Source organism: Cherax quadricarinatus, chromosome 15 (genome assembly GCF_038502225.1).
Source record: "Cherax quadricarinatus isolate ZL_2023a chromosome 15, ASM3850222v1, whole genome shotgun sequence".
Lineage (NCBI taxonomy): Eukaryota > Metazoa > Arthropoda > Malacostraca > Decapoda > Parastacidae > Cherax > Cherax quadricarinatus.
Genome location: NC_091306.1, coordinates 14,413,245 through 14,425,375, shown reverse-complemented (window position 1 = coordinate 14,425,375; position 12,131 = coordinate 14,413,245). Strand labels below are relative to the sequence as shown.

Here is a 12,131-nt window from a genome sequence, read left to right as displayed (position 1 = left end):
AGGGCTCCGCTTTATGGCATTTCACCTTACGGCATTCCGCTAATAAGGTGATTTCAAAATATGACCAAAATTTGCTATACGGCCAGCGGTCTCAAATACAGTGCGCCCCACCCGGTTTGTTTACATTCTCCGTGAGCACATCTATTATGTCTGGAGACTTTCCAAAATTTCAAGTGTTTTAAAGTTATTGCATATTTTATATGTTTTTTTTTTCTTCTTCAACAAACCGGCCATATCCCACCAAGGCAGGGTGGCCAAAAAGAAAAACGAAAGTTTCTCTTTTTAAATTTAGTAATTTATACAGGAGAAGGGGTTAGTAACCCCTTGCTCCTGGCATTTTAGTCGCCTCTTACAACACACATGGCTTATGGAGGAAGAATTCTTTTCCACTTCCCCATGCAGATAAGAGGAAATAAACAAGAACAAGAACTAGAAAGAAAATAGAAGAAAACCCAGAGGGGTGTGTACATATATGCTTGTAGATGTATGTGTAGTGTGACCTAAGTGTAAGTAGAAGTAGCAAGACGTACCTGAAATCTTGCATTTTTATGAGACAGACAAAAGACACCAACAGTCCTACCATCATGTAAAACAATTACAGGCTTTCGTTTTACACTCACTTGGCAGGATGGTAGTACCTCCCTGGGCGGTTGCTGTTTACCAACCTACTACCTAAAATATTTTATATGTACTCTGATAATTATGTTTATTTGTACCTGTATCTAAATATACTTACACACTTTGCTGGCGTGCAGGAACACATTAAAATCACTAAGAGTCTCTCTACTCGTGACACCATAGTAATACTACGTAGTAATAATCTCCCTTGGGCACATTAAATGTCTTATTTTATGTTAATATAGATATTTTCATTAATCCATCTATGATATTTTCTTCAAAATTATATAAGAAACAGGTTACATAGCATATAAACATTATACATACACCCACAGAATAAAAATTGACATATGAGATTTTTTTACAAAGCGGCTTTGTAGGAGTGTCAGAAGAATTACGTTTTCTCTAGTCAAACACTGGGGGATAACTGTAGATAAATATTCCTTTCCTATGCCTTCACTCCATATACAGCAATTCGTGCCCCTTGTGGGTTTAGTGATTCTTTTTTATTATGATTATAATAACTTGCAATAATAATAATGTAGGTAGTAGGTTGGTAGACAGGGGGTACTACCGTCCTGCCAAGTGAGTGTAAAATGGAAACCTGTAATTAATTTACATGATGGTAGGATTGCTGGTGTCCTTTTTTCTGTCTCATAAACATGCAAGATTTCAGGTACGTCTTGCTACTTCTACTTACACTTAGGTCACACTACACATACATGTACAAGCATATAAATACACACCCCTCTGGGTTTTCTTCTATTTTCTTTTTAGTTCTTGTTCTTGTTTATTTCCTCTTATCTCCATGGAGAAGCGGAACAGAATTCTTCCTCCGTAAGCTGTGCATGTTGTAAGAGGCGACTAAAATGCCGGGAGCAAGGGGTTACTAACCCCTTCTCCTGTATAAATTACTAAATTTAAAAAGAGAAACTGTGGAGACAACTTGTACACAATGTAAGGTGTTTGTATAAATGTTTATGAACCATAACCAGATGCATCATCTGTTTGTTTACCTAGTGGGTGGGGTGGCCAGGAAGGCTTCCCTACACTACCCTACCTACCACACCACTTTCTACAAATAAATACTTTTCACCTTTCACCCTACATTAAGACCACAAATATTTTAAGGTAAGTAATGAGTGTACTGTATATACATTTTATCACTCTATGGAGCTTAAGCATCGTTGTAGTATATTATGTGTGAGTGGGGTGGCCAGGAGGGCTACCATATCTAACTTCTTAAAGTAAATACTGCTCATCTTTTGCCCTACGTTAAGACTACGAATGTTTTGAGGTAAATAATGAGTGTACTGTGTGTATATTTTACTTTTTATTGTTGTTTAATGCTTAGTTGTATTGCTAACTTAATATATGTTAGTGTAAACTTGTTATCTGGCATTTATATGCATTTACAAGTGGAAAAAATGGCATTCTGCTTTCCAGCAGTAGCCTGAAACCCAACCTGCCGTATAAGTGGGGCCCTACTGTATGTAGAAACATTGAAGACAAGATGCTCTCAATCAGAATATAAAAGTGAGAAAATGGAAGGGAAGAAATAATAAAATCATAAATATGCATATAAATGTGCAAGAAAATAAAAAGCTGTGTATAAGGCAATGTGGAGATGAAATAAACAGTACAGCATCAAGTGGTAGCTTTCTATGACTGACAAGTCTATGGCTTTAACCTCTTCTTGGTTGGAATTCAACTCCTTGTAAAATATGAAAGGGAGTAAACTGACATGAAATAATTCAAAGACACACCTTTATTAAAATGACATTTTACCCAGTGTGAACTTTATCAAATTACATGAAAAGAATATTACCCTTTACAGCAGCAGATGTGAAAAGATTGGTAGCTTATTACCTGTGAATTTAATGTACTCGTCTTCAGTGAACAGTGAGAACCAAATTAGTGTGTATTACTTTTCATAGTTTTCTAATCTAATATTTATTGTAATTTGCCTCCACAGCTGCAACAGCAATTTAAAAGCACCAGGCCCCATGAAGGTGGTAGTAGTTGGGTCTGATCTATATATCAGCTGTGTGTTACGTCCTTATGTAGACCAGTTCTCTTCCAAGCCACCAGATTTCCAAAATCATGTTAGATTTCTCATCATTCCTCTTGGTAAGTATGAGATAAATTAACATAGCTTTTGTTAAATATTATATGAGCTAAGGGTGAGATGTATTTAAGTAAATCCATTACCAGCTATCAATAATTTGCTTCAAATTGTTGTTCAACAATAAGAAATTAATGTACAGTAGACTAATGATTTATATCATTAGTCTATTGTAGACTAATTTATATCATTTGTCACAGGCTTAAAATGTGATATTTTTTTGTTTCTTGCCAGAAATCCTATTTTTAGAATAATTCATTATTGAAAATTTATTAACCCTTTCAGGGTCCGTCCCGTAGATCTACGGCTTTACGTTCAGGGCCCAAACCGTAGATCTACGTCATGAGCTCAGCTCACTCTGATAAACTGTGAGTGGTAAATTTGGGCTTAGAAATGAGAGAATACATCTATGTGGTATGTGTGCACCACATAAAACAAATCCTGCAGCACACTGTATAATGAGAGAAAAAAAACTGAGACCGTGATTTTCGATTAAAACAGCGACTTTGCAGTGTTTTTTCGTATGTTTTTTATAGTTGTATTTGTGATTTCTTGGTCTCATTTGATAGAATGGAAGACATATTACAGAAATAGAGATAATTTTGATTGGTTTTAGCACTGGAAATGGCTTGAAACTGAGCTCAAAGTGGCGGAAATGTTAAATTTTTGCCGATGTTCAAGAGTAAACAAACGACCTCACACGTCTAATACATGCCAGGTGGTGAGTCTAATATACATTCACAAATGTGGTGAAGATATTTATACAATTATTACAATATTGCATAACAGTAAATCTTCTATTTTTTGGTGTGAATAAAAATTCATTATGTGAATAAAAAATCAAAATGGAATTTATCTGTAAAGCCTCAAAACATAACTAATGAACAGAGGAAATGTTAGTTTAGTGCCAGGAATACCTACATTGTTTATTCTGGACCCTATTTTGAAATTGGAATATTTTGAACTTTGTGTTAAATTGGCCAAGTTACCAATTTCCGGTCACTTTATTTTGTAGTTGAAACAGTTGACTTGGCGATTTCTTGTGCTCAATCGATGGAATAGAAGTAATACTAGTGAAATAGCTAAGAATTTGGTCGACTGGAATAATGTAATTGGCCTAAAATGGGAGTCAAAGTCGGCAAAATCGCCGATTCGTAAATATCGCTGACACATCAAAATTCACGAGAGCACAACTTTGTAAATTTTCCATCAAATTTCGTACTTTTTGTTTTATTACATTCACCAAAAGATTCTCTACCATTTCATAAGAAAAAATAAATTTTTTTTTTTTAAATTCTTGGACACTGGGGCACCACTTCAGATTTTGGCCTTGGACCCTGAAAGGGTTAAATTCATTCTCCAAGCATCTGCTGTAGTACAATGTATCCCCGAACATCGGCCGTAATCCGTAATCCGTAATCCGGAAGGTCAGCCTAAATTCGAAGAGGTCTAAATTTGAAGCAGTATTCCCCATAAGAATTAATGTATATACAATTAATCCATTCCAGATACCCAAGAATATTAACAAAAAATATATCTTTTAAAGATTAATTATAATTTTACATACACAAAACAATGAGAACTAAATAAATAAATGAACATTTAAATCACTATTACATACCTTTATTGAAGACAGGGAGGAGGAGAGAGGGAGGACTAATTATTGTTTGGAAGGGATATCCCCCTCCATAAGGACTTCAGGTATCAAAGCCCTCTCTGGAGTTACTCCCTGCCTGCCTGCTACACTCCCTGCCTCCCTTCCACACTCCCTGTTTCTCTGCTACACTCTCTGCCTGTCTGCTATACTCCCTGCCTCCCTTCCACACTCCCCGTTTCCCTGCTACACTCCCTGCCATACTCCCTGCAAGCCTGTTACACTCCCTGCCTGCCTGCCACATTCCTTGCTTCTCTCCACATCTTCCATTGTTTGTGATTTCTCTTTCATTAACATGTTTACCCCTTTCACCACATTAGCTTCCTTGATTTGTTCTTTCTTTGCCAGGATAGAAGTGATTGTTGATTTGGATTTCCCACACACCCTGGCAAGTTCTAGAACTCAAACACCACTCTCATATTTTTCAATAACTTCTTTCTTAAATTCTATCGTGTTTCTCACTCTTTACCAAAGGGCTGGCACTCTGAACTTTCCTTGGGCCCATGGTGGCTTATTTCACAGTCACACTTAATAAACAAGCACAAAAACCAATGGATTTTAAGGAAATGTTTGGATGAATGCGCGGAGTATATGCTCATTCACCAAGAGACTGACTCACCTACGCAGCGGTGTCCCGGTGGGAGGCGGGCTGATGCATATAATACGGCCGTTTAGCGAGGCACTGGCCGAAATGAGCAAAATTTCGGCCCCAAAACTGGCCTAAATACGAATCGGCTGATAAATGCAGCGGCCAATATTCGGGGTTCCACTGTATTTAAAAGTTTCTTCGGTTGAAGACTCACCACCAGTTCTCTTTCTCCAAGCACCATTGCCATTTTTTTTTTTTTTTTTGGTCCCTCCACCTACTCGTATGTCTAGCAGACATAATACTAGCTGTGTTTCATGTATGCATATCTTTGAGTACATGACTTTCATGAAAAATAATTAATCTTAATACTTTTCTGCAGGTGTAAATAGTTTAGCAAAGTACTTAGGATCCATAGACTCTGTATATGGTGAAGCTTTTGTCAGTGAATCATGGCGAGAGGTTGTAGAACGCTGGGAAAAGCCTGATGTTCAAGAAGTTGTTAACCGCGTCCATCACTACCTCACACAAGCACAGCAAACATTACATCTGCCTATTGCTGAGGCCATGTTAACTTACAAGGAAAAGAGGTAAGACATAATATTGTTACCCACTTACAAATATTAACAGACTAGTTATTAAGTTAGAAACGGAGAAAGTAGATTTTTTAAAAACACTCCTGTCCAATTATGACGGTTGTTCAATCCTAATTTCTTGAAATTGTGATTGAGAGATGGTGTCATTTTATTTGGGAAATATTTCTGCTTACATTACCAAAATATATATATATATATTTTTTTTTTTTTTATCACACTGGCCGATTCCCACCAAGGCAGGGTGGCCCGAAAAAGAAAAACTTTCACCATCATTCACTCCATCACTGTCTTGCCAGAAGGGTGCTTTACACTACAGTTTTTAAACTGCAACATTAACACCCCTCCTTCAGAGTGCAGGCACTGTACTTCCCATCTCCAGGACTCAAGTCCGGCCTGCCGGTTTCCCTGAACCCCTTCATAAATGTTACTTTGCTCACACTCCAACAGCACGTCAAGTATTAAAAGCCATTCATCTCCATTCACTCCTATCAAACACGCTCACGCATGCCTACTGGAAGTCCAAGCCCCTTGCACACAAAACCTCCTTTACCCCCTCCCTCCAACCTTTCCTAGGCCGACCCCTACCCCGCCTTCCTTCCACTACAGACTGATACACTCTTGAAGTCACACTGTTTTGCTCCATTCTCTCTACATGTCCGAACCACCTCAACAACCCTTCTTCAGCCCTCTGGACAACAGTTTTGGTAATCCCGCACCTCCTCCTAACTTCCAAACTACGAATTCTCTGCATTATATTCACACCACACATTGCCCTCAGACATGACATCTCCACTGCCTCCAGCCTTCTCCTCGCTGCAACATTCATCACCCATGCTTCACACCCATATAAGAGCGTTGGTAAAACTATACTCTCATACATTCCTCTCTTTGCCTCCAAGGACAAAGTTCTTTGTCTCCACAGACTCCTAAGTGCACCGCTCACCCTTTTCCCCTCATCAATTTTATGATTCACCTCATCTTTCATAGACCCATCCGCTGACACGTCCACTCCCAAATATCTGAATACATTCACCTCCTCCATACTCTCTCCCTCCAATCTGATAAATGTGAAAAATAGATAACAAAATTCATCCTGTTTATGTGAGCAAGGGTATGGATACATATTTTTTCTGGATACTGTTAAACTTATAGTGAAATCTCTCCACACATAAATTTATATTTTTGTATTAATATGTTTGTTTCATGTCATTATGTATATGGGTTATAAATATAACAATTTTGAAAAAAAAAAAAATCTCCAAAACTATATTTTTATATTCATGGTGAAGTGCTAAACCCATAATGGGAAGTTATGTGGTTTGATAAAAAAAAGGGGGTGGGGAGGGTAGCACTAATTCCTGAGATCAAGAGCTCTTCACCAGCATTAAGGTGCCCATTTGAAGGGTCCAGAATTGAAGTACTGCTCAGACTAGAATATAGTGTATTTAAGGTTGCTTTACAATATTGTGACATAGGTGAATATCGTGAAAAAAAATTTTTTTGCCTAATACTACTTGGGTAACTAACACATTTTGAGATTACATTATATTGAATGTCCAGTATAACATGATGATTGTAAGTTATAAAATTATAGTTGAGAATATATATGTTAAGCAGTAGGTTACTAATGTCTGGCAAAAACTGCTTTCACCTGCAGTGGAGATGATGAATCATCTCAAGCATTTGTGCCATTCATAATGGATGTCCGGTTGGGTAGTGGTGATGTGACATCATCTTCAGTTGACCTTGATGACCCTATAACCGCTCCAGCAGCTGTAATACTTCCTGGCTCTCCTCCAGCAGCATCAACACCTACAACGGGACTGAATATTGATAAAACTCGGGACAACACTACTCCTCCATCATCACCAAATATTAATAGTTCACATTTAGCCAAGTAAGCAGTTTAAACTAGTTCAGAATTTAGATACAGTACATATTACAGTATATTACTTAATCTTTCAGTTTTCTACAATAACCCTTTCAGGGTCCATAGGCCAAATCTCAAAGGGTGCACCAGGGTCCAAGAATTTTGAAAAAAAAAAAAAAAAATTATTTTCTTACTGATTTAAAGATAATAATTTTCTGTAGGTAATAAAACAGAATAAAATTTCCCTAAAATTGCATTATTTTATTTTAGGTTTTTGTTACTTTTTTCTTTTCTTTTCTAATTTTTTTTTCCAGTAACTTTTGTGGCCTGTGAGACCAATATAATGTATAATTGTACACTCATTGTATTCAACACAATAACTGCACTAATTTGCTTATCATTTTACTGGTTACAAAACTATTTTACAAGTTTATTATATGGTACAGAAACAGGGATCCCTATGGAAATATGTCACTGATTTTTTTGGGTTATCCTAGGATTTTATACACATGCTGCTATGTATGATAATCGATGTAACTGTATTTGTGTGCACCTGAATAAACTTATTCAAGCATCGTAAGTAAGTTTATTTAGGTATACACAAATAAAGTTACATAGATTATCATACATAGCAGCATATGTTTGGAGAACCTAGGATAACCTCAAAAAGTCAGACAGACTTAGTTCCATTAGGGTCCCTGTACCATATGGCACATTGTACCATATGGTATCATTGTATGATATGCCACCATTGTACCATATGGTACCATTGTACCATATGGTTCAAAACCATAGACTTCCTCTTCAGATCCACTTCCATCAGTCTTAGAACCATAGGTTGGGAGGAGGAGTCAGAATTTGCCCGGGGAGTGAGAGCTTCCTTGCCACCAGGCATAGTGAACAAAGCTATTTTGGTGGGGTTCCCACAATGCCATGCGGGCATCCAGATTTTTTGTATAGTGTGCACACAGACCCATTCTCTTAGATGTAGGCCTACCAGCCTTCTCGAGCTAAATTTGAGGCCACTAGAATTTTGGCGTAGTTCTACGGTTTGAACCCACAACTCAAAGCCGTAGAACTTTGGCATGGACCTTGAAAGGGTTAATATTAAAGAAGTAGTTGAAAGCTGGTAGTAATTGTCTTTGGGAGCAGACATAGAATTAGGGAATGTCTGCTGCTACTTCTGGGAATAGTTGTTTTGAGAAAAATTTATTTATTAATCTTAGGTGCACTACACAAGATTCTACAAAGATTGCTTTTCCCTAAGGAAGAAACTTTATTGCAATGAGAAGGGCAGGGATAAAGGGAAAGGAGGTGTGTGCTGTTTCCGTGACCCAACAGGCAGCCTTCAGTAAGACTGCTGATAAGGGGCAGACTAAATGTTGCTCATCTTATATCACTATATGGGTATCTTGCTTATCATTATTGCAAGCAGTTTCAACAGATACAGTCTCCAGAAGCCATACCATGGTAATAAGTTGAAAATGTATTTAAATCTTAATTCAAATGTTGGTTCAAAGTTCTACTGCAAAAAGTAAACAATAACAAGATGGGTTAGCATTAACCCTTTCATGGTTTCAGCCGTACTAGTATGGCTTACGCGCCAGTGTCCAGGACGTACTAGTACGCATAAATTCTAGCGCCTTCAAATCTAGTGAGAGAAAGCTGGTAGGCCTACATATGAAAGAATGGGTCTATGTGGTCAGTGTGCATAGTATAAAAAAATCCTGCAGCACACAGTGCGTAATGAGAAAAAAAACTTTGTGTTTTTGGATTAAAACAGCGACTTTGCACTATACTTTCGTATGGTATTTATTGTTGTATTCTAGTTTTCCTGGTCTCATTGTATAGAATGGAAGACATATTACAGAAATTGAGATGATTTTGACTGGTTTTACAACGAAAAGTACCTTGAAATTGAGCTCAAAGCAGAAATGTTCGATTTTTACCAAAGTTCAAAAGTTAACAAATCATGCTAAGTGTCCAATACACGTCAACTGGTGAGTCTAATATTCTTTCACAAGTGCGCCGATATTATTTATACCATTTCTACACTAATGCAGTAGTCTGCATAACAGTAAATCTAATTTTTTTTGTGAGAATAAAAATTCAAAGTGGAAAGCAAAAGAAATGTAAAAGGGGCCTGGGGACATCACTAATGAACAGAGGAAATGTTATTTTAGTGCCAGGAATGTCTTTCTTGTTTATTCTGGACCCTATTTGGAAATTGGCATCTTTTGAAATTTGTGTGAAATTGGCAAAATTGCTAAATTCTGACCACTGTATTGGATAGTTGAAATCAGTAAATTGGTGGTTTTTTTGTACTCATTCAATAGAAAAAATGAAGTTCTAGCAAAATAGTTATGATTTTTGTAGACTAGTACATTGGAATTGGCCAAAAATAGGGCTCAAAGTGGGCAAAATCGCTGATGCATAAACATCGTCGAGACCGCTAACTTCGCGAGAGCATAATTCTGTAAGCTTTCCATCAAATTTCATACTTTTGGTGTCATTATGATCGGGAAAATATTCTCTATCTATTCATAAGAAAAAAAATTTTTTTTTTTTATTTGAAATTGGGGGGACCCTGAGAACAAGTCTCTGAGAGGGCCTGTGGACCCTGAAAGGGTTAAGGGGTATACAGTATATCATGTGACCACATGGTTAACTGATCTTATTAATGGGGTTCTGTGTTTAACAGTTGAATGCCATTGGGGGATTGTATTTTTTTTTTTTTTTTCAAAATACAGAAGTTATATTTTCTCAGGGGTTTGTGTTATTTAAATATTTTTGTATTCTCCCAATTAGTCTTTAACATTTAATACTTCTTTCAGCTACAAACTGATATCTGAAGGTATAGGCCAGGAGCCCCTTGATCTTCAGGTTGATTACTGGCTGGTGCGGGGATCAGGTCGGGAAGAAAAAGAAAAGGACAAAGAGAAGGATAAGGCAAGAGTTGAAGGTGGAAAATATACCCTCAAGACGAGCTTCCGTACCCTGCAAGTGGCTCGGTTGGCACCTCTTGGTGTGACACATCCATTTGATCCTAGCACGTGCCATCACCTAACACTGTCATTTGCCACAAAGGAAAAGAAACAAAGAAGTAAGCTAGATTATTAATCTTATAATATTCATTGGGAGGCAATCAGATTTGATCTGAGGAAGAAAAAGGGTAACTCCTATTCTTTAGATCAAAAGTCTTTTACTAGTATCAGTGTACCCCCCCTCCTCCCCAAGAAGGAAGAATATATTAAATATAATTAATCTTTAACTAATATTATACAGTACATGAAAAAATTAATCTTTTATATGTATTCTAGTTAAAGATGTTTTATTTATTTTTTATAAGGTTATCCTTTTTTATTTCTGAGTGTATTTGTATTAACTGATATAAGCAGTTAGTGGTTTATTGTATGAAGATTATGAAAAAATAAGTCTCCTGCTTAACTGTCTATAATGGGATAGTTTTTTCTTTTATGTAATTCAAAAAGTTTATAGCTGTTCGCTTCCTTCAAAAATGTTTTTACTTATACAACTAATATCTGCATTACTAAGGAGCCTATAACAGAAAATTAATTAAGAATTTTTACAAAGATATATGCAAAAAATGACTGTAAATTCCTATAAAGTGACTTAGATATAATGAGCAAATTGTGTGATGTAATGAATAAAGTTCATGTGTGGAGGCAAAAATGAGAATGTACCAGAAAATATTGGTACCAATACTTGTACATGAGTGCAAGATATGGGTTTTGAATGCTGCAGCAAAAAAGAGGTCAGAGGCAGCCGAGATGTCATGTATGAGAGTAGTATGTGAATGTCATGCATAGAATTCTGGGTGACCAAGGGCATAATTCAGAGGGCTGATGAGGAGTTGAGTTTTTTGGGGCATGTAGAATGGATGGGGGAGGGATAGGCTGATAAAGAGGATGGGTAAATTTGGGTTGGAAAGTAAGAGGGGAAGGGGTCATTCCAGGAACAATTAGAAGGAAGGGGTGTAAGACAGTTTGAATTTTAGGGGCTGAAGCATCCAGCAGGACTATGTGAGTATGTCAGATGTAGGAGTGCATGGAGACAAGTGGTTTTTAATGAATGTACTGTTGGAGTGAAAGCAAGATAACTTTTCTGAAGAGATTCAGGGAAACTAGATCTTATTATTACGTATTATATAATCAAGGGGGAAGCGCTCTAACCCGTAGGATTATACAGTGCCTGTGGGGGGTTGTGGAAGGTATTCAGGCTTAAATCAGGGAACTGGAGCACAGATCCAGTTCCCTAGATCTAGAGCCCTTCACCAGCATGAAGGAACTTTTCTTGAGGGGAGGGAAACTAGATAGCTGGATTTAGTCCTGGTGGTGTGGAAAGGCAGTGCCTGTACTCTGAAGGAAGGGGGGGGGGAGCTTTTGCAGTTAGAGAGCAATCTGTTTGTGAAGTCAGCACGCTATTGGCTTAGATGGTGATTGTTTTTTCTTCTTTGGATCATCCTGCTCTGGTAGATGGCTGTTGAGTTAAAAATAAAAAGTGAAATCTTGACAAATGGATCTGTGAAAGACAGAATAAACAAGAAAAAGTAGGTGAAGCATTGAGACATCTGGAAAGAATTATACTTTTTTTTTTTTTCCTCAACAAACCGGTCGTATCCCACTAAGGCAGGGTGGGCCAGAAAGAAAAATGAAAGTTTC

At 37.2% G+C, this 12,131-nt stretch overlaps 2 protein-coding genes across 8 annotated transcripts in view; one reads left to right on the top strand and one right to left on the bottom strand.

Moving 5' to 3' along the window:
• Nucleotides 1-12,131, top strand: part of KrT95D (phosphofurin acidic cluster sorting protein KrT95D) — a 280,348-nt gene that overhangs the window by 254,857 nt on the left and 13,360 nt on the right. For all 7 annotated transcript variants that reach the window (XM_053781217.2, XM_053781218.2, XM_070085171.1 and 4 more), the window contains 4 exons: nt 2,594-2,748; nt 5,366-5,573; nt 7,237-7,476; nt 10,284-10,552. In XM_053781217.2, coding sequence (XP_053637192.1) covers nt 2,594-2,748; nt 5,366-5,573; nt 7,237-7,476; nt 10,284-10,552 — 872 coding nt within the window. The remainder of the gene's footprint in view (nt 1-2,593; nt 2,749-5,365; nt 5,574-7,236; nt 7,477-10,283; nt 10,553-12,131) is intronic.
• The window catches only part of LOC128692151 (tigger transposable element-derived protein 1-like), a 43,888-nt gene continuing 39,009 nt past the window's right edge, over nt 7,253-12,131 (bottom strand). Inside the window, exon 3 of the transcript XR_011392034.1 lies at nt 7,253-7,391. The gene's annotated coding sequence lies outside the window, so the exon portion shown is untranslated. The remainder of the gene's footprint in view (nt 7,392-12,131) is intronic.